A 23758-nucleotide genomic window follows, 5' to 3' on the forward strand; every position below is an offset into this window, starting at 1 on the left:
GGCTCTCAGCGGATTTTCGAGAGGCTGAGCCAGGTGCCGCTCCAGACTCTGGGGTGAATCCCGACTTTAAAGTCAGGATCTTTCCCCAGCCTGGCTTCAGCCCACTGTCAGCTGAACACAGGTCTTAGGAGTGCAGAACGGACTGCACTCCTGTGATGCAAAGAAGTGCAGCCACAAGAGTATTGGCTGTACTTCTTTAAATTTTTACCAAAATTAACCATGTACTGTGCTGGCTGATTTCCATGATCATTTGTAAACTAGATTTGAACACTGCCTGTCCTAACAAAGGATTAAAGATCTAGAAGCTGGGCTTCTGCATTGCATGTTAATAAGAGGAAACTGCATGTTCCCAGTCTGTCTGTGGACAGACCAAATTTGACATCAGAGTAGCTTGCAGTCTGCATAAAGGCCTGCTCCAAAGAAATGACATTATTCCTAGGTTTGTGAATGGGAACAAACATACAAACGGGTTCTCTCAATTTTGACTGCAAAAGTGGAAATACACCTTAAACTGTATTAGTCAAATGCACAGTTCCCTCTAGTGGTCAATCTGCAAATAACTACATTTAATTTAAAAAAAAAACCGTAAACATGAAAGAGCATTTAAAATGTGAAATGACTTAAAAAATATGTGCTCACTGAAAATACCTTCCCTTTAAGCATGCTCTTTGATTTGTCCAGTCCTGCAACCCCTTCATTTCATGACACGGGCTGAGTTCTGTATGCAGCTCTTTTTCTTCCCCTCTTTTGCAGAATTTCATTCCTCTTCATTAGGCTGAAATAAGCCTAAAAATATATGCAGTTCCTATACATATAATATTTTCCATCACACTAGTCCAGTCCATTGATGGTGTATTGGCTGTCAAAGCATTCTTCCTGCACAGGCAGAAAATGATAATATTTTTCTGAGGGTGAAAACAAGTCATTTGTGAACTATGCAAACGCAGCAAAAGCCAGCCATACACGGGTTGAATTCCAAAAGAATTTTCTTTCGAAAATGTTTTCTAAGAATTGTCATTAGAATTTTGCACCATTAGTGGCCCACAGCAATGGTCAATTTTCGAGTGAATATGGAATTTGAGTGATCGGGCATGTTGTAAATTGTTTGAAAAATTAACAAATTTTGAATCAATGATGGGAGAAGTCTTTCGTAATTTGACCCATGTATGGCCAGCTTAAGTATGAGCTGTGACCTGGAAAGAAAAGAAAATTCTTGCTCATGAAAATTCTTTTCAATAGCAACATGAGGTGAAATTAAAGGCTTGGTTGGTAAAATTTTGAAATCAGTGGTGGCACCATTGGATTACAAAATGCACAAAATTTCCTATTTTCTAAAGAAAATTTGTTCGGAAATTCGACCCATGTATGGCCTGCATTAGTATGTAAAATTTATTTTCTCTATTGCCCATAGAGGGACACAGCCTTTCTTATTAAGAACCTTGGGTTATACTACCACCTACAGGAGAACTTAACACTATGTACAAAAAAGCTAGCTTAGTGTCCTCTAGGACAGTGTTTCTCAACCTTTTTCAGTCAAGGCACCCTTATGGACAGTTCCAAGGCACCCTTTGAAACCATGGACAGTCTTTTGAGGCACCCCATTCTAAAATGGGGTGCCTCAAAACTGTCCATAATTTTAAAAGGGCACCCATTCTAAAATGTGAAAAACTATTCTAATAGTTTGATATAATGCAGCAACATCCGCACATGTAGAACACCCAACAATAGAGGTGTTTTTTTCTCCCAAAGCAAATACACTATTGCACACTGGTACTGACTAGTATTCCATTGTTTCTCTTCTCCCTCAGTTTTGCACCATCACTGAGCTAATGTAACCCCAACACTGATGGAGAGGGGCAGGGGAGGGTCAAACTAGGATGCTGTGCAGGCAGCTGACATCCTCCTTATCAACTGATGATGTAATTGGTTGTCAGGACGCTGACGGCTAGAAGGTCGTAATGTTGCACAATGAAAACCCGTGGCTTTGTATAACTAAAAGGCAGACTTGTTCCACCCACTGGCATGTATGCAAGTTTTGGGCAATTTGTAGACATTTTGCCAAGGCACCTCTGAAGAAACCTCGAGGCACCCTGGTTGAGAAAGACTACTCTAGGAGGTCAGATCTTCTCTAGCTCTGCTGTTTCAAGACTTTGTGAGGATTTTTTTTTCATTTTCTAACAACTTAGGCCTTGATTCAAGCCTGATGTTAAACTCTGGAAGTCTCTCCAATCAGTCTGAGCTCAGGTTTTCTTAATTGACTGAATTATTGTCGTCTCACGGGAAAAGCACTGCAGCAGTATACCTGGATGTGTCTTTTTGCAAACACAGGACTCTACTACATGTGTCACTCCAGAGGTTTCTGGTCTGCGGATTCTCTGCAGAGCCTTCCCCAGGTCCAAATCATGGTAGCCCCTGTCCCTTTCTCTGAAGATTCCTCAATCTGAGCGAGTACACTGCGTGCAGCTCATGGAATGTATCAGCGGATTGCCTCCTCTTAATTTGTCTAGAGCTACTATGGTGCTTGGTGTCACTAAGGCCGGTTATTTGTTCCCTGGCCACTATCTTTTGGCAGGTTTCCACTCTATTCTTACTAAGGCCCTTTCAATGCCCTCATTCCTTCTGCTTCACTGCTCCTGAAAGTTTTAACCAGCACCCTCAGCCACTGCCTATTTGGGCACACAGCACAACTACATGCATCCAAGGGTCACAACCTGCCATCTACAGCAACAATTGTTACGCAGCCTGACTGACTCACCGTCCCCTAAGGTGGTGGGCCTGGTAAAGGGATTAGCACTTAAAGCGATAGTAAACACCACTTGGTCACGTGTACCTACAGGTAATATAGTTTACCTTTAGGTACAATGAGCATCTCCTGAAAGGTGCACCGTTTAGGAGATATTCACAATTTCTGCAGACGGCTTATGTGCACTGTGCACTAAATTGAAGGCACACTGAATGCACCATCAATCCAGAGTGCTGTGCCATGATCCTAACGCCTCTGCGCATGCCTGGGAGTGGCGTCGTCGCAGTTCAGACAAAGCCCGCAAACCTGTAAGGAAGACCGTGTGATGATGGAGGCTGGAGGAGTCCCTTTTACAGGTAAGTCTGTCATAGTGTGTGAGTATGCAGTGCAGTGCATAGTAGAACAACATGCTAGGGGGACATTTTTTTTAAAAAGCTTTAACAGTGCTTAGGGGTGGCTGGTTTACTGTATGTTTTCCCCCCACTTTTGTTTTTTTTTTTTTTTTATTTACTTGGCTATGTCTGGCACAAGTAAGAGGGAAGACCACCATGTGGATGATGGCAAACCCATTATGCAATCCTCTTGTGTCTACAACTGCTGTCCTGTTTATTATGGAATCCATAGAGATGGGGACAGTTGGATATTAGCCACTGGTTGTAGATCTGGGTCTAAGTTTATCCTATGTACATTACTGATGAAATGTCACTAGACTTAAGGAATCCTCATCTTTATATGTGACAATAATGAAACTTGGTTTGCCAAAACACACCTTAACAGAAATTCTTTGTCTTTGCAACTCAGTGTGAAAAAGCAGTTTTGGAGTCATAGTTTGCCACAGGGGCATAAAGAAATTATTTACATGGTACAAGAACTATTCTCTCAGGACTTTAGAGGATTGGCATTTGCTTCCTTTTAATTTTCTACACCATGTGCCAACTCGCTATCCTTGTTAGGTTATTCTCCGAGACCCACATAATAGAATCATGGTGTCCACACAATGTACTGATGAGAGCCAAATAGCCTGATACAGCTTTATATAACTTGAAATGACTGATTATATTAGTTTAGGCTGTATCTGTGCCAACACACCAGTGTTTCTTTGTGCGTAGTTAGCCTTAGGGTTATAAAGGTATTATTTTCTTGGCACTTCTTTTGCTCTTTATCTTTACTTTACAAGCTATGCTTTTTATGTTTTAATTGGCTTTATATTCTCCTTTTGGAGCTTATTTGGAGTTATTTTTACAAATTTTTATGTTTCTTTAGCTCCTTGTTTGTAAGAAGCTTGTTTACAGAGTTCAATAGCTCAAACTTAATGTATATACACACAGGAGTCAGAGGCCCATTCCCCTTATTTCCTTTACCAACAAATGCCTTAAGGTTTTTCAAAGACATAATTTGTGAGAAGCATACACATCTGCTGTGCTCTTGCTTTAAAAGTAAAGTCCATAGTGCTGTGGGAATCCTTTCTCATGTAATAAATGTTTATTTGTAAAACAAAGAATGTGTATATAAACTGTATAAAGTAGGGGGCAGGCTTAACTGATAGTAGCAGGAACAGTCCATGCACATTTGTCCTGTCCTTTTATTTAGCAAGTCCATAGCATAAAACCAATAAAATCATCTGACCCATCCAAGCCACTAACTTAACCTGGGTAATTTCCTGACTAGCAGGGTGCTCTCTAATAGGTTCCCCTAGGAAAAGGCAGCACTTAAAGCCCTAAACATCAGTCAGTTCAGATATAAAAAGATCTGTAAAGATGTGGACCTAGGAATGGAGGCTTTATCCCACATAAAGCTCCACAAATGCTCCAGGCTATAAGACCTGAGATCTGAGAAAACAAACATTTTTTTCCATATCAGACACAAACCCTTGAACCCCTCAACCTGCGTAGGTAAAATACCTAGGATACATTTATACAATGTCCAAAAGTCTTCCAGGAAGTGCCGAACTCCCATGTAAAATCAAGCATTATATTAGCAGTGAGGCTTCCCCCATACAGCAAGGGATAAAAGCTTGCTTTTGTATAGGGTAAACATAAAAAGCAGTTACTTACTGTAATCTTTGCTGCTGGCTTCCTCCCAACTGCACAACTGGCACTAAGGCTCTCTTTTCTGCTCCTAGTGTCACATGCACTGTGACGTCATCTTGTACAGTGCAGGATCAGCAGTCCTGCATTGTAAGTGAGGATGTCAAAGGCCTGCGCACACTCAAGAGAGAGAAGTGTCAGCTGCCAGGGCAAGGGATAAGTACATAGAGTTGCTGTTTATGTTCCCTCTAAATGAAAGAGCACTTAACCCTTGCAGTGCAGGGAGAGCCATACTACAAAGGTTACTTGTTTTTAATGTTTTAAAATAGATGTAAACTCTTACTGGCATTCAATTTGCTAAAGCCCTGCCTTTTTACCTCCTATTCTCAATGCTGCTGATCTCCTGCAGCTCTTGCTATCACTTCCTGACTACATGTATGTATTAATGGCTGCATGACATTTCTCAGGGTGGGTTTCCTAATAGTGACAACAGTGGATCATGCCTGCATAATATGTTTAGAAATAGCCACCTGTATTCTTCATTGGTAACCTGTGTGACAGGATGACAATGCAGAAGCATGTTTGGGAGACAGAAAAAAGACCTTCATGGCAGGATCACCAGGTTTTATTTTACTGAAATATATTGAAAATTACTTTTTAAATAATTAGCATATCTTTTTGTTCAAGTTTATATGCAATTTGTATGGGATTTTAGTCTGGAGGAAAAGAGATTTAACCTCCTAACACAAAAAGGCGTCTTAACAGTAAGAGCTGTGAAAATGTGGAAAAGACTCCCTCCAGAGCTGGTTCTGCCAAGCTCAATAGATTGTTTTTAAAAAGGCCTGGATTGTTTCCTAAATGCACAAAATATAACTGGACACTTATAGGTATTAACACCAGGGGTAGTTGATCCAGGGAATATCCAATTCCCTCCTGGGGAATCAGGATGGAGTTTTCTCCCCCCTGCTGGAGCAAATTGGATCATGCTTTATTGGGATTTTTTTGCCTTCCTCTGGATCAACTGTGATTATAGGATTGTGTACATGAAGGTTTTCTATTTAAGTGTGTTTTCTTCTATTGGTTGAACTAGATGGACTTGTGTCTTTTTTCAACCTAAATATGTAACTATGTAGTGACAGGGTTTACATTTACGTAAACCGCTGAGCAAACTGTTCGCGCTATATAAATATTGTATAATAACTGCTTCCCGACCGCACTATAGCATAAATACTGCTACAGGGCGGCACTGGTGAGCAAAATTGCGTAGGGGGCATGCGTCCTACCCACACCGCCATTCCTGGTCGCGGTTGTTAATCACCGGGTCCCGGCCGGTGATTACTTGCTGGCGCCCGGTGATTACTGAGGATTTTTACTAACAGTTCTCTTCCCTGGCAGCTTCGGCACACTGCTTTGGATGGCTGTGCACAGCACAGCCATCCAAAATAGTGTGCTTACAGTGAAGCACACAGACACCGCCCCATAGTAAAACACTCCCAGCACACAGTTAACCCTTTGATCGCCCCTCATGTTAACCCCTTTATGCCCAGTGCCATTAGTACAGTGTCAGTGCTTTTTTTTTTTTAGCACTGATCACTATATTGGTGTCACTGGGGATGTTAGTGACACCAAGTCAGTTCCCCCCAGTGTCAGAATGTCCCTGCGGTCTTGCTATAAGTCACTGATCTCCGCCATTACTAGTAAAAAAAAATCCCAGTATATATATACACTGCCATTTGTAAACACTATAACTTTCACATAAACCACTTAATTTACACATATTGGGATGTGTAGATGTGAAGACATGTAGCAGAATACATTTTGGCCTAAATTTATGACAAAATTTGATTTTTTTCTGGACATGTTTAATAGCAAAAAGTCAAAAATATTGTTTTTTTCTCAAAATTGTCGGTAAAAAAATAAAAACTGCACAGGCGATCAAATACCACCGAAAGAAAGCTCAATTCATGGGGAAAAAAGGACGTAAATTTAATTTGGGTGCAGCGTTGCATGACAGCGCAGTTGTCAGTTAAATTAACGCAGCGCCGCAACGCAAAAAATGGCCAGGTTAGGAAGGGGGGTAAATCCTCAGGAGGGCAAGTGGATGATAATAATAATAATAATAATAATAATAATAAATGAAATCATAGGAATGATAGATTGTAGAACACATTTTGCCCAGCAGGTGGCATCACATACTGTATCTTTTTTTTGTGTGTCCTATAGCTAATCTCAGAAAAAAAATATTTTATTTGAATAGTTTAGTTTAGTCCTGAATTGTTTTAATACCACAGAACAATGTCACTATTTTGTCTTTGTTTATTTACATATTTATTATCAGGATATTAAGCTATTAAAGAATAATAAATGCATTCCAATCCACATCAAACCTTTTCACTTTTTGTCATTGAAGAAAAGAAGTTGAATTCTTATTAGGGAAGGCTTGAGGGAGTAGAAAACAAAACTGCAAGAAAAAGATGAATCTACACTATATTGCCAAAAGTATTGGGACACCCCTCCAAATCGTTGGATTCAGGTGTTCCAATCACCTCCATGGCCACAGGTGTATAAAATCAAGCACCTAGGCATGCAGACTGCTTCTACAAACATTTGTGAAAGAATGGGTCGCTCTCAGGAGCTCAGTGAATTCAAGTGTGGTACCGTGATAGGTTGTCACCTGTGCAATAAGGCCATCCATGAAATTTCTTTGCTACTAAATATTCCACGGTCAACTGTTGGTGGTAATTTAACAAAGTGGAAGCAACTGGGAACAGCAACTCAGCCACAAAGTGGTAGGCCACGTAAAATGACAGAGCGGGGTCAGCACATGGTGAAGCACACAGTGCGCAGAAGTCACCAACTGTCTGCAGAGTCAATAGTTAAAGACCTCCAAACTTCATGTGGTCTTCAGATTAGCACAACAGTGCATAGAGAGCTTCATGAAATGGGTTTCCATGGCCGAGCAGCTGCATCCAAGCAGCCTTACATCACCAAGTGCAATGCAGAGCGTTGGATGCAGTGGCGTAAAGCACACCGCCACTGGACTCTAGAGCAGTGTAGACGTGCTCTCTGGTGTGATGAATCATGCTTCTCTGTCTGGCAATCTGATGGACATGTCTGGGTTTGGCGGTTGCCAGGAGAACGGTACTTGCCTGACTGCATTGTGCCAAGTGTAAAGTTTGGTGGAGGGGGGATTATGGTGTGAGGTCAGGGACGGACTGACCATTTGGAAACTCGGGCACTGCCTGAGGGCCCAGGGTCAGTAGGGGGCCCCATGAGATGCCCCTGGTACCTTTTTCATAGGCTTTTTTGAGTTTGGGCAAGGACACAGGGGCCCCATGATTTGTCAGTCCGCCCCTGTGTGAGGTTGTTTTTCAGGGGTTGGGCTTGGCCCATTAGTTCCAGTGAAGGGAACTCTTAAGGCATTAGCATACAAAGACATTTTGGACAATTTCATGCTCCCAAGGGATGGCCCCTTCCTGTTCCAACATGACTGCGCACCACTGCACAAAGCAAGGTCCATAAGGATATGGATGAGTGAGTTGGGGTGGAGGAACTTGACTGGTCTGCACAGAGTCCTGACCTGATAGAACACCTTTGGGATGATTGGAACAGAGACTGTGAACCAAGCCTTCTCGTCCGAACTCACAAATACACTTCTGGAAAAATTGTCAGACATTCCCATAGACACACTCCTAAACTTTGTGGACAGCCTTCCCAGAAGAGTTGAAGCTGTTTGAGCTGCAAGGGGTGAGCCAACTCCATATGGAACCCTATGGACTAAGACCGGGATGCCATTAAAGTTCATGTGTGTGTAAAGGCAGGCATCCCAATACTTTTGGCAATATAGTGTATATCGGGAAAGGTTGTAGGTTAGACATTCAAATAAACCTGCTGGTTTGCCCTGTATAGGTTCTTTTTTTTTTTTTTTTTAGGTACCCATAGACACAACGGGTTGGATAAAATTATGGACATGATCCAATTGCCCTTAGACAGCGGAATATGACTCCTGGGACCATCCAAACTTCATCTATAAGTTGGGAGAGATGAATTTCTAACCCCTCTGTCATCAGCAGTTCTGATTGACAGGGTTTTTCAGGCCTATAATTATTTCCTTAAAGTGTTATTAAACCCAGAAACCTGCATTCACTATATCTGGTCTCCCACAGTACTCACAATATGCAAATGCGATTATTTCAGAAAACATAAATTGCTAAATACCTTTTCTCATCAGCAGTTGGAGCAGTCTTGTGACTTGTATCACTGTCCAGCAGAGCACTGGCTAAAGCTTGTGGGAGGAGTTCTCATTCTCCTCTGATTGTCCCATGAGGCTGCATAACCATCAACTTTCTGGACAGCGCTGATTGGCCTTGTTCTGATCACATGCACTCTCCCAAAGAAAAAAAACTCTCTACCAAGTGACTCTTAGGGCTCTGAACTATCAGCAGATGGATTGGGACAGTAGAAGAAGGGGAGAATCAGAGAAGACAGGATCAGGCATCCTTTTTACACAATGCAGAGGATTAACCCCTTGAGTTCCACGGCGAGTATAACAAGCATGCTTTACTGCATATACAGATGGTTTTACGGTTGTGGGTTTAGTAACATTTTAAGCAACCTTGGTCAGCAGTGTATGTGGGTATCTTAGTAAAGTATAGTCTTTTGTCATCGTCACACAATAAAAAATGACAGTCATCTCATGTCTATATCTATCTCAGCAGATCAGCCACAGTGTTAAAAGGAATCTGTCTCAAAGCTAACAGACTTGAAATGCAATTCTTTGGCTCCTGGTCCACATACTAATAATGAGGCAAAAAGGCAAACGAATACTATGTGGAATTTAGGCTTCATACTCTGAGCTTCTTTTAAATGCTTTTCTCCTAGCAGATGAAAAAGCAGCTTAAAAAAAACAAAAAAAACACAATCTACATTTTTGCAAATGCATTTAGGCAAGTTTAGGTGTGTTAAGTGCCTGGGCATTTATTTAATTGACCAGAATATTCATTTATCAATTTATTTAAGTGCTTAAGCACATTTACACTTGTTTAGGTGTGTTTCGGCATTTTTCTGCAAAAATGCTCCTCTCTTGTAATGTTTTTTTTTCCCTCTAAATGCCCCTCCCTTTAAACTCTTGTAAATGCCTATGTGTGCATGGAAGCATAGGCTGCCATGGAGGGAGTTTGGAGGCAGAAAAAAAAATGGCAAATGCTTGTTTTACAGGTGTTTTTGTGCTCAAGTGTGTGTGAGGCCTTAGGTGTGAAGAGGTAGCTGTCAAAAGGACATCTGCAATGCTGTGACTTGTGATGAATTCTGCATCTCTCCAGCATGTACAGTATGTGAATAGAGATTTCTAACACTTGTCACAGGTTAAATAAAACTTTTCAGCTTTCAATCTAGATTTGATTTAGAATAAACTCTGACTGCAGCTAACATTTTGTATTTTCTTCACAGTAATCCTCTACCCAATCCAAATCTGATATCTGCATAGCTCCCAACTGTCCCTGATTTCAAGGGACTGTCCCTCATTGGAAACAAAGTCCCTCTGTCCCTCCTTCCTCCTCATTTGTCCCTCATTTTTTATCTGATCTATATATTTGTATATACAGTGCCTTGAAATAGTATTCATACCCCTTGAAATGTTCCACGTTAGGCATGTTACAACCAAAGATGACAATGAATGCTCCCAACACAGGGTGGTTACTGTTTGGGCAAAATAAGAGTTCTAAAGTGCTTCATGCTAACATTGGCTAAATGTAGACTGGGTGAAAAACATGGACTTAATAGGCACTACAGCGATAATTCATCAAATTCAACACTTTATTAAACATGTACACATATAAAATCACTTACAGAATATAACCCAACCCTGTAACATATGGGAAAATCAATGCAGATATATCACGAAACATGTTGAGCCATCATCATCACTATATTAAGAGTACCCCTTTCAGTTATTGCCGAGACATGGCTTATCTATGATGTTGTGGGATCTACTTATAGTATGTGAATCTGCATTGATTTCCTCATATGTTACAGGGTTGGGTTATATTCTGTAAGTGAATTTTATATGTGTACATGTTTAATAAAGCGTTGAATTTTAGGAATTATCATCGTAGTACCTTTAAAGTCATCCAATGTACATGTTACAACCTAAAACGTAAATGGATTTTATGTGATAGACCAACACAAAGTGGCACATAATTGTGAAGTGGAAGGAAAATAATAAAATGGGTTTCAATTTTTTTCTACAAATAAATATCTGAAAAGTGTGGCCTGCATTTGTATTCAGCCCCCCTGTGTGTAATTTAATCTCAGTATATATACACATACACACAGCAGTTCTGTGAAGCCCTCAGAGGTTTGTTAGAGAACATTAGTGAACAAACAGCATCATGAAGGCAAAAGAACACACCAGACAGGTCAGGGATAAAATTGTGGAAAAGTTTAAAACAGGGTTAGGGTTTAAAAAAATATCCCAAGCTTTGAACATCTCAGGGAGCACTGTTCAATCCGAAAATGGAAAGAGTATGGCACAACTGCAATGTCAAGGTCCTACCTTTTCCCTGAGGTTATGCTACTCCATGTGCTGGCGTCCATCTTGGATTCTGCTGTGCATGGTGGGAATCCTTTTATGCCTTCAGGTCTCTGAGGTCCATCCCCCAGAGGGGCGTGGCTGATGACATATAAGCCTGTAGCCTGCACATGCTCTTTGCACTTGTGTCTTGTGTCGCTATTACTCTGTTCTGACTCTCGTGACTCTCCTGGTATCTGATTCGGCTTGTGACTTGACTATTCTTTGTATTCTCCTTTGATCTGACCCTCTGTTGCTGAACCCGGCTCGTGACCTGTGATTCTCGTCTGCTGTCCTGTACTGTTTTGTCCTGTTGTTGTTGACCTCGGCCTGTCTGACTACTCTTTTGTCTCTTCCACCAGCTACACGCCATTGGCGGCAGCCATTACCGCAGCTGAGGTGTCTCGGGGGCTGCGACCTGGTTCCTGGCTGCGTCAAGTCCATCCCCACCATCAGGGGCCCTGGTGAAGGGCAGCCTGGGACTTAGACTCCGCGCCCTGAGGGACTTCGGTCTGTGGGTGGTGGTTGTCGTCAGCCAGTGCGTTACATTGTTAGGCCTGCCTGTCCGTTCCTCGGCTCCTGCCCTGACATGCAAACCTACCAAGACATGACCATCCACGTAAAGTGACAGGACGGGCAAGGAGTGCATTAATCAGAGAAGCAGCCAAGAGGTCCATGGTAACTCTGGAAGAGCTGCAGAGATCCACTGCTCAGGTGGGAGAATCTGTCCACAGGACAGATATTAGTTGTGCCCTCCACAAATTTAACCTTTATGGAAGAGTGGCAAGAAGAAAGCCATTGTTGAAAGAAAGCCATAAGAAGTCCCATTTGCAGTTTGCGAGAAGCCATGTGGAGGACACAGCAAACGTGGAAGAAGGTGCTCTGGTCAGATGAGACCAAAATTGAACTTTTTGGCCTAAAAGCAAAACGCTATGTGTGGAGGAAAACTAACACTGCACATCACTTTATACACACCATCCCCACCGTGAAACATGGTGGTGGCAGCATCATGTTGTGGGGATGCTTTTCTTCAGCAGGGACAGGGAAGTTGGTCAGAGTTGATCTGAAGGTGGATGAAGCCAAATCTTAGGGCAATCTTAGAAGAAACCCTGGTAGAGTCTGTAAAAGACTTGAGACTGGGGCGGAGGTTCACCTTCCAGCAGAACAATGACCCTAAACATACAGCCAGAACTACAATGGAATGGTTTAGATCAAAGCATATTCATGTGTTAGAATGGCCCAGTCAAAGTCCAGACCTAAATCCAATTGAGAATCTGTGGCAAGACTTTTGCTGTTCACAGACACTCTCCATCCAGTCTGATTGTAGCTTGAGCTATTGTGCAAAGAAGAATGGGCAAAATGTCCCTCTCTAGATGTGCAAAGCTGGTAGAGATATCCCCAAAAAGACTTGCAACTGTAATTGCAGTGAAAGGTGGTTCTACAAAGTATTGACTCAGGGGGGCTGAATACAAATGCACGCCACATTGTTCAGATATTTATTTGTAAAATTTTGAAAACCATTTATCATTTTCCTTCCACTTTACAATTATGTGCCACTTTGTGTTGGTCTATCACATAAAATCCCAATAAAATACATTTACATTTTTGGTTATAACATGACAAAATGTGGAAAACGTTAAGGTGTACGAATACTTTTTCAAGGCACTGTAAAATGCACTATCAAAAAGTGTTTTACAGTGCTAAACCTTTTCCAATCCAATTTCTAAATCGCTGCATTTGTAATTATTTAAAGCCAGGGTTTTTTTCAGGAACTCCCTTTTTCTGAATCACCCCTTGTTTCCACCCCCTACTCACCTCCAAGAACTATCCCTTGGTTCCACTCCCTACTCACCTCCAAGTACCGGTCCTTTGTAGAGAATATAGAACCAAATATAATTTTGTATGGAATATGTTAATGATAACAAGGAAAGCAGTAAAATAAAACAATACAGCCAGCAACAATACCCCCCCAGCAACAATGGACCCCCACAACAAAATACCACCCCAGCAACAATAGATCCCCAGCAGCAATAAAAGATCTCCCATCAGCAAGCAACAATAGACTCCTCCCTTAACAGCAGATCCCAGCAACAATTGACATCTCAGCAACAATAGACCACCATGCTAAAATAGTTCCCCTCCAGTTACAATAGATCCAGCAGCAGCCAGCATCAATAGACCCTACAGCACAACCCAGCACCCCTGGTCATTACATACCTTAAATGCTGAAGGTGCCGGAACTACGTTCCCCTGCATTCCTACTGAAAAAAGCCCTTCTTAACCACTTGCTGTCCGCTTGCTGTTTATAAATGGCAGCACGGTAGCACTCCAGGGGCGGGTTGCTGTTCATAAACGGCACCCGCCATTTCTAGCTGTGCGCGCTCTCTGAGAGTGCGCAGCACCGCGATCCGGTGCCCGCTGTGTCCTCCGGACACAGTGAAACACCGATCTTTGGACGGGACCTCTGTACGAGGTCCCGATCATGTGATCACTGATTGGCCAATCAGTGATCACATGCAAAGTAGTAAGCAAGATGTCATTTGTGACATCATTGCTTACTACGTGTGAAATCTGTGAATGATCACAGAGGTCACATGGTACAAGGCTATTCAAAACCGCCTTTTACCATGTGACAAGCTGTGACCAATCACAGCTCACTCAGTAGTTCTCAATGGCTGCAAGAATGCAGACGGAGAGAAAGAGAAATGATTGCTTTTACATCCTATATGGGTGTAAAAGCAATCACTGTAAAAAAAAAAAAGAAAAAAACCTTCATCACCCCCACAAGTAGTACAGTGTCACCATGGTGACACTGTACTACTAGGGTGACAGTATGTAAAAAAAAAAACAAATAATCTAAAAAAATAAAATAAAATGTAAAACAAAAGTTTAAAAATTATAATTTTTGGTTATAAACTAATTTGGCTTATTTATTTTTTTTTACTAAAAAGATAACGGCCATTTTGGCCAAGATTTATGATGAAAGATTATTTATTTGCTACATTTTATAAGAAAAACACTTTTTTTAAAATGTTTGGACATTTTCATTTACATAGCAAAAAAATAAAAATCCCAGCGGTGAATAAATACCACCAAAATAAAGCTCTCTCTGTCTCAAAAAAATGGGAAATAAATTAATATGGGTACAGTGTTGCATGACCGCACAATTGTCATTCAAAGTGTGATAACGCTGAAAGCTGAAAATTGCCCTGGACAGGAAGGGGGTAAAAGTGTGCGGACAGGAAGTGGTTAAAGCTAATATAAAGAAATTAGTGGTAAAAAAAGTACTTGTGGGTTTAACCAATGATTATTTTGTATAATTCTCTTTTAAGGGGGGGGTGTCCTATGCTTACATACGTTTGCTAATAGGTGTCTCTCTAATTGTTGGGCGGCCCCAGTTTCAAATTATTCTAGGCTGGCTTGGCATATCGTTAAGTGGAAAACCTCAGCATATTAGGCCTAGCATGCATAAAAAATATGATGTTGAACTTTGCCAGATTCTAATTGTCAAGTGTAACAGTACTTGCTTAAAGGGACGATACGTACACTGAATGAAGTGCCTCTTGTACTGCTGTCTCCTTTTTTGTAGTGAAATCTTCATTCCTCTGATACCATCCCCAGATACCTCTGCAGCTGTGATCTTCTGATTCTGCAGGGGTTAATACAATCAGATGGACCCTTCAAAGGCACTCATGTGCCAACTATGCCCACCTTTTCCAGCCCGCTGCTCCATTCATAAAAGCTGTACTATTGCTTCTTGCCATGAAACATGCTCTGTGAATGGAGGACAGGCAAACAAATGAAGGTCCAGCACTTTCATTCCTAGAGTACTTTTCATTGGTAGAAGCGATAGTACAGCTTTTGTGAATGAAGCAGAGGGCATAGTTGCCGTGACAGGTCCAGTGTCTCCTCCTGTTAACCCCAGCAGCATCAGAAGATCACAACCGCAGGGGTATTGAAGAGCAGAGGAGATTTCAATAAATAACAGGCAATAGCACGGGGAAACTTTTCATTTAATACAGGTACCATGTCTGGTATGGGTTAAACAAAATGTAACCAAACTTATAGTGTTACTAAACCCATGACCCTGCATTCATTATATCTGGTCTCCCACAGTACACACAACATGGAAGTGCAATTATTTTAGTAAATATAAACTGTGTGAGGGATTAGCTCAGTAGCGGGTTGTGCTTGACCCCCTGGATGGGTCAGAACACCATGAAAGAGGCTCAGCACGACAGCAGGTACTTGGTGAATAAGGTTGTGCTTTATTTACAAAGTCTGGTGAACACACGGTGCATAAATCCAAAAACAGCAAAACAAAAACAGAAAATAAAGCCTTGCCACACTGGGCATCTAACTACAAACACAGGTTTCCTATCTAGCTGTCTGAATACAGCCTACCACTGCACAGACACAGGGTGTTCACACAGATTATTTCTCACCACAGGATGGCTTGGTTGCTCCCCAGTCTGCCCTGCACAGCCAACTGGTTGCAGGTTGGAGCATTCTCCCTATGCAGCCTGGGAGTTTTATAGAGCCCAGAGCCCTTAACTCACTACACCTGAGCTCATTAACTCATCGGTGAGCCACACAGGCCCACTACACAGCACAACAGGAGAAACAGTCTGTGTAGAGCAGGAACCTGGGACAAATATACCTCCCATCCTGAACACATCCCCTATTTCTTCCTGACCTCCTGTCACAACTGCTAAATACTTTTTCTCATCAGCAGTTAGAGCAGTCTTGTGACTCCTATCAATATCCAGCAGAGCAAATGTAAAGCTTGTAGGAGGAGTTTTCATTCTGCTCTAGGAGGATGCAGGATCCCTGACTCTGTCTGGACAGTGCTGATTGGCCCTGTGCTTATCACATGCACTCTCCCAAGAAAAAAAAAACACTCTAGAAATACACTCCAAACTGAGCATGTGCAGAGTGTCTCCACACGATACGTCTTATCAGGAGATAAGAAGGGGCACTGTAAGAAGGGGAGGATCAGAGAAGTCAGGATCAAACAGCCTTTTACACAATGCAGTGGATTAACCCCTTAGGTTCTACAGTGACTATAACAAGCATGCTTTCCTGCATATACAGACTGATTTGACTGTTGTGGGTTTAGTAACACTTTAAGCATTATAAACTGTCTTTAAAGAGACAATGTCATTTTGCCCATTCAGGGGAAAGTAAGAGTGTCTGTGTAACAGGGCCCTTCCAATGCTCTAATACAGTGGTCTGCAAACTGCGTCCCTTTGCTTACTTTTATCCAGCCCTTGGGGCACTATTTTTCTCCACTGATAGCAACAATGGGGCATAATTCCCCCCTCTGACACCAATGAACGGGCAGAATAACTCCCAATGATGGGTCACAATTCCTCCCAATGGGGCACAATTTCTTTCAGACACCAACAATAGGGCCCAATGATGGGGCTCTAACCCTCCAACTGACACCAAAGATGGGACATTGTTTATTCCACGTAAGTCATGACCTTTTCTACTCCCAACAGTCCAGCACTTCTTAAGTCTGAAGGACAGTAGACTGGCCCTTTGTTTAGAAAGTTTGGAGACCCCTGATCTAATATACTGTACATCTTGGTGGAGTTTCCCTGCTTCTCCCTTCTCTGCCTCGGCTAGTGAAAATACAGTACCTGATGCTTCCTCAATGGGCAAAGTGCATGTGTCTTTTTAAATCTGAGTTAATTAATATGAAAGGGTTGTACCCCACCTTCCTATATTGAGAGCGCTTCTACCATTTGACATCAGATATTTCTTATTGAAAAATAATTTTCTTTATGTCATTGCTTAGGATAGCATACAATTCCTTGTTCCTACAAACTCTTCTTTTCAGTGTATCTGGCTGTCTGTAATTGAACAGATGCAATAGTCACATAAATTAAATATTTACCTCTATCTTATCAGGTCCAAATGCTTTGAAAGCACTCTGTATGGAAGACAATTATATATTTGTTAAATATAGTTGTGCATTGACATTGTTTTTTCAGCCAAAATGCCATTTGTACGAACTGCCTGGGTGCCCAAGGAACTTTGAGCCTGTTTGTGGAACTGATGGAAATTCCTATTCCAATGAGTGCATGCTGTGTGCCTCAAATAGGTAAAAGCTTTTTGTTTGTGCAAACTGCTGTTAGTTATCCATTTGTTTTACTGCAAACTAAACCAGTGTCCTTAAGCTGAACTTAAAGCGAAACTTCACTCTCTCAATTAACATGAACTATTTTTAATCCTTATGTTGCTAGCATTAGTAAATAGATGGGAAGGTATATTGTATTTACTTGCTTTAAACATTTTTTATACATTTCTTCATTAACTTACTGGTCTCTATGCCTAGGCAAGTGGTATCATACACCTCCAGAGTCCTACAGGAGGGGAGTAGGGGCTTTCTCATCTAAGCACACCCTCGTGCCTGCATGACTGAGCTAAGGGCGGATGGACTCCAGTTAATAAATCCTACATGAATCATCTGCTCTTACTCAAGATGGCCACAGCCAGAAATGCTAGGGGGTGTTTTTCAATGTGATTTCTCAGCAACAGAAAGCATGGAGACAGGGATGGATGGGAGAGTTTGCCTTGAATATAGGGTTATCTGTATTTTGCCAATAGAAAAAAAAGGTGCAGATAATGTCATTGGCTTCAATGCAAAAATAGCATCCTATTGACTCCAATGCAAAATCACTGCTTATTTACTTCAATGCAAAATCGCGTCCCATTGACTCCAATGAAAAAATGCCCTCTATTGACTTCAATGTAGAATTGTGTCCTATTGACTCCATTGCAAAATTTCGTCCTGTTGACTCCAATTGAAAAACGCCCCCTAATGACTTCAATGCAAAATTGCTTCCTATTGACTCCATTGCAAAATCGTATCCCATTGACTCCAATGGAAAAACACCTCTTATTGACTTCAATGCAAAATCGTGTTTTGTTGACTCCAATGCAAAATCGTGTCTCATTGATTCCAATATAAAAATGCCCCCCCCCCATTTACTTCAATGCAAAATCACGTCCCATTGACTCCAGTGCAAATACTCCCCCCTATTGACGTCAATGCAAAATTGCGTTCCATTGACTCCAATGCAAAAACGCCCCCTAATGACTTCAATGCAAAGTTGTGTCCTATTGACTCCATTGCAAATTCTTGTCCCATTGACTCCAGTGGTAAAAACACCCCCTATTGACTTCAATGCAAAATTGATTTCTATTGGCTCCATTGCAAAATTGCATCCCTTTTACTCCAATGGAAAAACACCCCCTATTGACTTCAATGCAAAATCGTGTTTTGTTGACTCCAATGCAAAATCGTGTCCCATTGACTCCAATATAAAAACCATTCATTTTAATGCAAAATCACGTCCTATTGACTCCAGTGCAAAATGGTGTCCCATTGACTCCAAAGGAGTGGGACACAGAAACAGGACCTTGAACACCTGGGAGTAGGCAGACTTAACCCCTTCCTAACTCTTGGGCAGCCTACTGACACAATACTGACAGAACCTGTACACAGGGGCGGACTGACCATTTGGAAACTCGGGCACTGCCCGAGGGCCCGGGGTCAGTAGGGGGCCCCATGAGATGCCCCTGGTACCTTTTTCATAGGCTTTTTTGAGTTTGGGCAAGGACACAGGGGCCCCATGATCCCCTATTGCCCGGGGGCCCCATGAGTTGTCAGGCCACCCCTGTCTGTACATATTTAACATCTTTCTTGAACAATACAGTAAAAATAAAGTGAACTTTATTTTGTAGCACACACTTTTAAGCACCTGCCTACAAGTGCCCACTGTTGCCTCAACATGGTGTCCTCAGTGAGAACAATTGAAACCAGTGTGGTCTTCTGTGGTCGTAGCCTCAGGGTTTGATGTGTTGTGCATTCTGAGATGCTTTTCTGCTCACCACAGTTGACAAAAAAATTATCCCCCCCTGTTATGTTTGGTGGGTTGTGCCACAGCCTCCAAGCAAACCTGTGCAATGCACAAGGTTGAGGAGCAGAGGTACAGGTGTTTAGGCGTTAAAACAGACAGCATTATGTTCCTTGCCTGTCAAAAGTGATCCGGAGTGGAATACTCCTCAGAGAGTAAAGGAGCCTTAAAGAAGAACTATAGGCAAAAACATTGTTTTTTTTTTTCATTTTGGATAGAGTAAGGGGAGAGGGGTCATAACCCCTGTCAGCAGGGGCGGACTGACAACTCATGGGGCCCCCGCAATAGGGGATCATGGGGCCCCTGTGTCCTTGCCCAAACTCAAAAAAGCCTATGAAAAAGGTACCAGGGGCATCTCATGGGGCCCCCTACTGACCCCAGGCCCTCGGGCAGTGCCCGACTTTCCAAATGGTCAGTCCGCCCCTGCCTGTCAGTGTATTTTTTGCCATCTGTATACTATTGGGGAGATTCCCCTTCGCTTCCTGTCCCATTGCCAAACCAGGAAGTGAGAGGAAATCCCTGCAAATTAAGGGAATCCATAGGAGACCCCCAGGTCACAGAACTAGTGTCCCCTTTGAAAGATTTCCCCTCTATTACTTTTCTGGGGACAACCCAACATTTTTTTTTTTTTTTACTTTAACTTTCAACTATAATGGTAAACAGGATAAATAGAGAGGTGAATCTCCCTAACGGGGGCACAGACAGCTATAAGTGCTGGCAGGGGTTCTAATCCCTTTCCACTCTGTCCAAATCTAGAAAAAAAGTTTTGCCTTTAGTTGTACTTTAAGGACTGATGAAGACTTTTGCACTGCACTGCAGTACTGCACAATTTACTGCAATGCATGTTCACCCACCTAACATGCATTAGAGCATTTGTGGTGTCATTCATTTTGAATTGCACCCCAACACACTAATACAGCTCCGACACACCTGCATTGCAGTGTAGCACAATGAACAGTAATGCACTACTATACATTGCAGTGTGTTGTTTTGGAAAAAATAAGTGCATGCCCTTTTTTGTCCATGTGCGTTGGCATCCCATTCAAAATGATTAGACTGCTATAATGCAATATACTTTATTAGCGTGTATTATTGTGCTGCCCAGGAATGGAGAAATGTGAATGGGCCCTAAAGAAGACAGCTCAGACAACACCAGAGCCATTTTTGGCACCAGTCTCTGTGTCAAAATGTGAACCTCTTATCGCCTGCTGTGTTCAGTCTAAGTTCTGTTAAAGCGGAGTTCCACTCACTCTGTAAAAAAAATAAAAGTCAGCAGCTACAAAAACTGTAGCTGCTGACTTTTAAAAAACAGCCACTCACCTGTTCCACGATCCCGCGTTGCCCCAGCCACAGCCCATTTCACCGGCCGTCCTGTATTCCAGGCACCGGCATCTTCAGTGTGGGCACCCGGCTGTGACAGCTTGTGGCTTCACAGCTGGGTGCCCACTGCGCATGCGTGAGTAGGGCTGCGCTTCCTGAATGGCCCCCGTTGTCTTCTGGGACCTGTCACGTGTCCCAGAAGACTTCAGGGAGGGAGGGTAGGAGGACAACTTCCGCTTTGAAAGTGGGAGCGGGTACCTGTCAAATTCGGGTACCCGCTCCCCAAAGGTGCCAATCCTTAATGGGGAACGGGGGACAAGTCTTTAAAGTGGAACTTCCCCTTTTGGGTGGAACTCTAGGGTCTAAAATATCTAGTATGATTTATAATCTTGGAGGATGGAACAGTATCTATATTGCCCTTAGCAACCAATCACATTTAGTTTACCATAAATGAGCCCAAACATTTAGTCCTGGTTTACACTAGAATGTGGTGCATGAAACCCGCGATCTGTGTGCATTTCCAGCACAGCGTTCAAAATGCACTGCCCTTGTGATCTGCAGAGGGTGTCAGTGTAATGTTTACCAGTTCCCAACTGCGCTATAGCCGAAGGATGGCTATGGCGTGGTTGTCTGGTTCTGGGACGACGTCCATGGATGTCATTCCAGAACACACCCCCTGCGTGCCCCCTACGGACTCAGCTGATTATGTCATACAGTAAACAGCCAATCAGCCTTTGGGCATGTGATCAGCTGTGTCCAATGACACAGCAGATCACGGGGTAAATACAGTTGCCTGTTATTGGCTGCACTTTCCTCACGCTGTCACAGCATGAGGAAAGTACTGCCGAGAACTGGCAATTGTCAGCGAATGGATCAGCACTGATCATCAGGTCACTGATGATCAGTGCCCTGATGATCAGTGCCCAGCAGTGCCGCCCAACTGTGCCACCCACCTGTTCCCATCAGTGCTGCCCACCTTTACCCATCAGTACCACACACCTGTGCCCATCAGTGCCACCCACCTGTGCCCTGCAGTGCCACCCACCTGTGCCCATCAGTGCCACCCATCAGTGCTGCCCATCAGTGCTGTCCATCAGTGCCACCCATCAGTGCCGCTTTTCAGTGTAGCATCATCAGTGCCAGCTCATTAGTGCCACCTATCAGTGCCTCCTGTCAGTGCCCATCAGTGCTGCCAATCCGTGCCACCTCATCATTGCCCATCACTGCTGCATATTAGTGCCCATCAGTGCTTCAAAATTTTTTGCTCTTTTTTTGTTTATAGCGCAAAAATAAAACACCCAGCGGCAATTAAATACCACCAAAAGAAAGCTCTATTTGTGTGAAAGAAATGTCATATGGTTTCAGTGTTGCATGACTGTGCAATTGTCATTCAAAGTGCAACAGCGCTGAAAGCTGAAAATTGGCCTGGGCGGGAAGGGGTATAAGTGCCCGGTAGGCAAGTGGTTAATGATACTGCTTATGGTTGCATAACAAAGAAATATGATTTCAGCAGGGTCTTGTGCCTTTTATTTCCTGTTATGATCTGTATTTTTATCAACGTTTGCATCTTGGCTGTATCGTCTACTGGAAAGTGTAAATAATATATAAAACAATAATCAAAACTAACTGTGTCATGAATTTTTTGATCTATGTTGCAGTGAGCAAAGCTGCCACGAAATAAAGAGCAGGCACTTAGAGGTATTCTGTTAATGGCACATTACTATCAAGTGGACTCTATTTTCAGCCTTGGCAATGCTTAGTAACTATGTCAATATTTATAAGATGCTAAGTACTTGAAAAGAATCATTATGATACTGGTGCTGTATGGATAATGTGAAATGTATTTGTTTTCTCCACAGACAGAATAAACAGAAGGTTCAGATTAAATCGCTTCATGTATGCTGATGCACTCATACTCGGCCTTGCAAAGCTTGAGATATTCGTCACCATGGAATGCATTTCACTTACACCTCAGCATTTGTCACAAAATATAAAAATGCCTTGTGGTAATGAAGAAAAACAAATGAGTATGCATGTCGTTTCTGCTAGGTTTTCTTTATCCACACCTGTTTTGAAGTAGTACTCATCTTCCCTTATTCCCATTTTTTTCCCTCTTACCTGTGCTCTTGGGTTCTTCAAAACACATACTCACCCATACAGTGAATCCAGTGTTGTCCCTCTGCAATACATTGTCTGGGTACCATACGGTGGGTCAAGAGCCGCCATCTTGGTGCTCTTTAGCTGACTACCTTTTGTGGGTTTAGGCAGGCAGCTCCTATGACAACTGCCCCTAGTAGCTCTGTGTGCTGATTCTGCAGCCTCCTGGGAGATGTGAGGTAAGTATCCCAGGAGGTTGCAGGACAAGTGATACGTCATGGTGATGAGGCAGGCCCAGAAGAATAGAAAAAAAAATCCTGCAATTCTGCTTGGTGGTGGGGACGTTTTGGCTAATTTTAGTTTCCTGACATTTATCAAACTCTCTTGAGTCAGCAGACTAACATGATAATTCACTCAAGCTGTAATGAAATATGGAGTTAGGTGTAGCTCTCTCTCTCTTTTGTAACAATTTACTGTTTCATTTAATACTGATAGAACAGTTATTGTTACTTCTGGTGCTCCATGCATGGTGTCCTACACAGCAGCGGTAGCATCATTTACAGCTGCTCTGCCTGCCCCCTCTTCTCCCCTTGTCCAATCACAGAACACTTTGCATTCTGTGAGCCCCTTGACAAACTTCAAAGTTTTATGTAAACGGCCAGGGGAGAGGAGAGCTGTTTGAGCTTTCTTCTCAAAATGAGCGTATTACAAAATTAAATGGTAAATTGAAAACAAAATAAAGAGATCTAGGAAGTGGCAAAAAACAAAACAGAGAGAGACAGGAAGTGGCAAAAAACAAAACAGAGAAATCCAGGAAGTGGCAAAAAACAAAACAAAGAGATCCAGGAAGTGGCAAAAAACAAAACAGAGAGATCCAGGAAGTGGCAAAAAACAAAACAGAGAGATCCAGGAAGTGGCATTCACCTTTATATTGTAACTCATACATTATTACCTCTCACATTAACTGCTGGAGACAACTCAACCACAGAAGGCAGAAAAAAATCAATGTCCTAAACTTAGGAGAACCCTAGTGAGCACAGATAATATAAACAAAGCTCAGACTTCCTACCTGCAA

General features: G+C 42.4%; 1 protein-coding gene across 1 annotated transcript in view; it reads left to right on the top strand.

Moving 5' to 3' along the window:
• SPINK2 (serine peptidase inhibitor Kazal type 2) overlaps positions 1 to 22618 on the top strand; it is a 30305-nt gene extending 7687 nt beyond the window's left edge. The window contains exons 3-4 of the mRNA XM_089670961.1: positions 17338 to 17447; positions 22446 to 22618. Of these exons, the coding sequence (XP_089527087.1) occupies positions 17338 to 17447; positions 22446 to 22491 (156 nt within the window). The 3' untranslated portion in view covers positions 22492 to 22618. The remainder of the gene's footprint in view (positions 1 to 17337; positions 17448 to 22445) is intronic.
• Positions 22619 to 23758: the final 1140 nt, after the last annotated feature.

Source organism: Staurois parvus, unplaced genomic scaffold (assembly GCF_062004578.1).
Source record: "Staurois parvus isolate SC_StPar_1 unplaced genomic scaffold, SC_StPar_1.0 ptg000096l, whole genome shotgun sequence".
NCBI classification, from domain to species: domain Eukaryota; kingdom Metazoa; phylum Chordata; class Amphibia; order Anura; family Ranidae; genus Staurois; species Staurois parvus.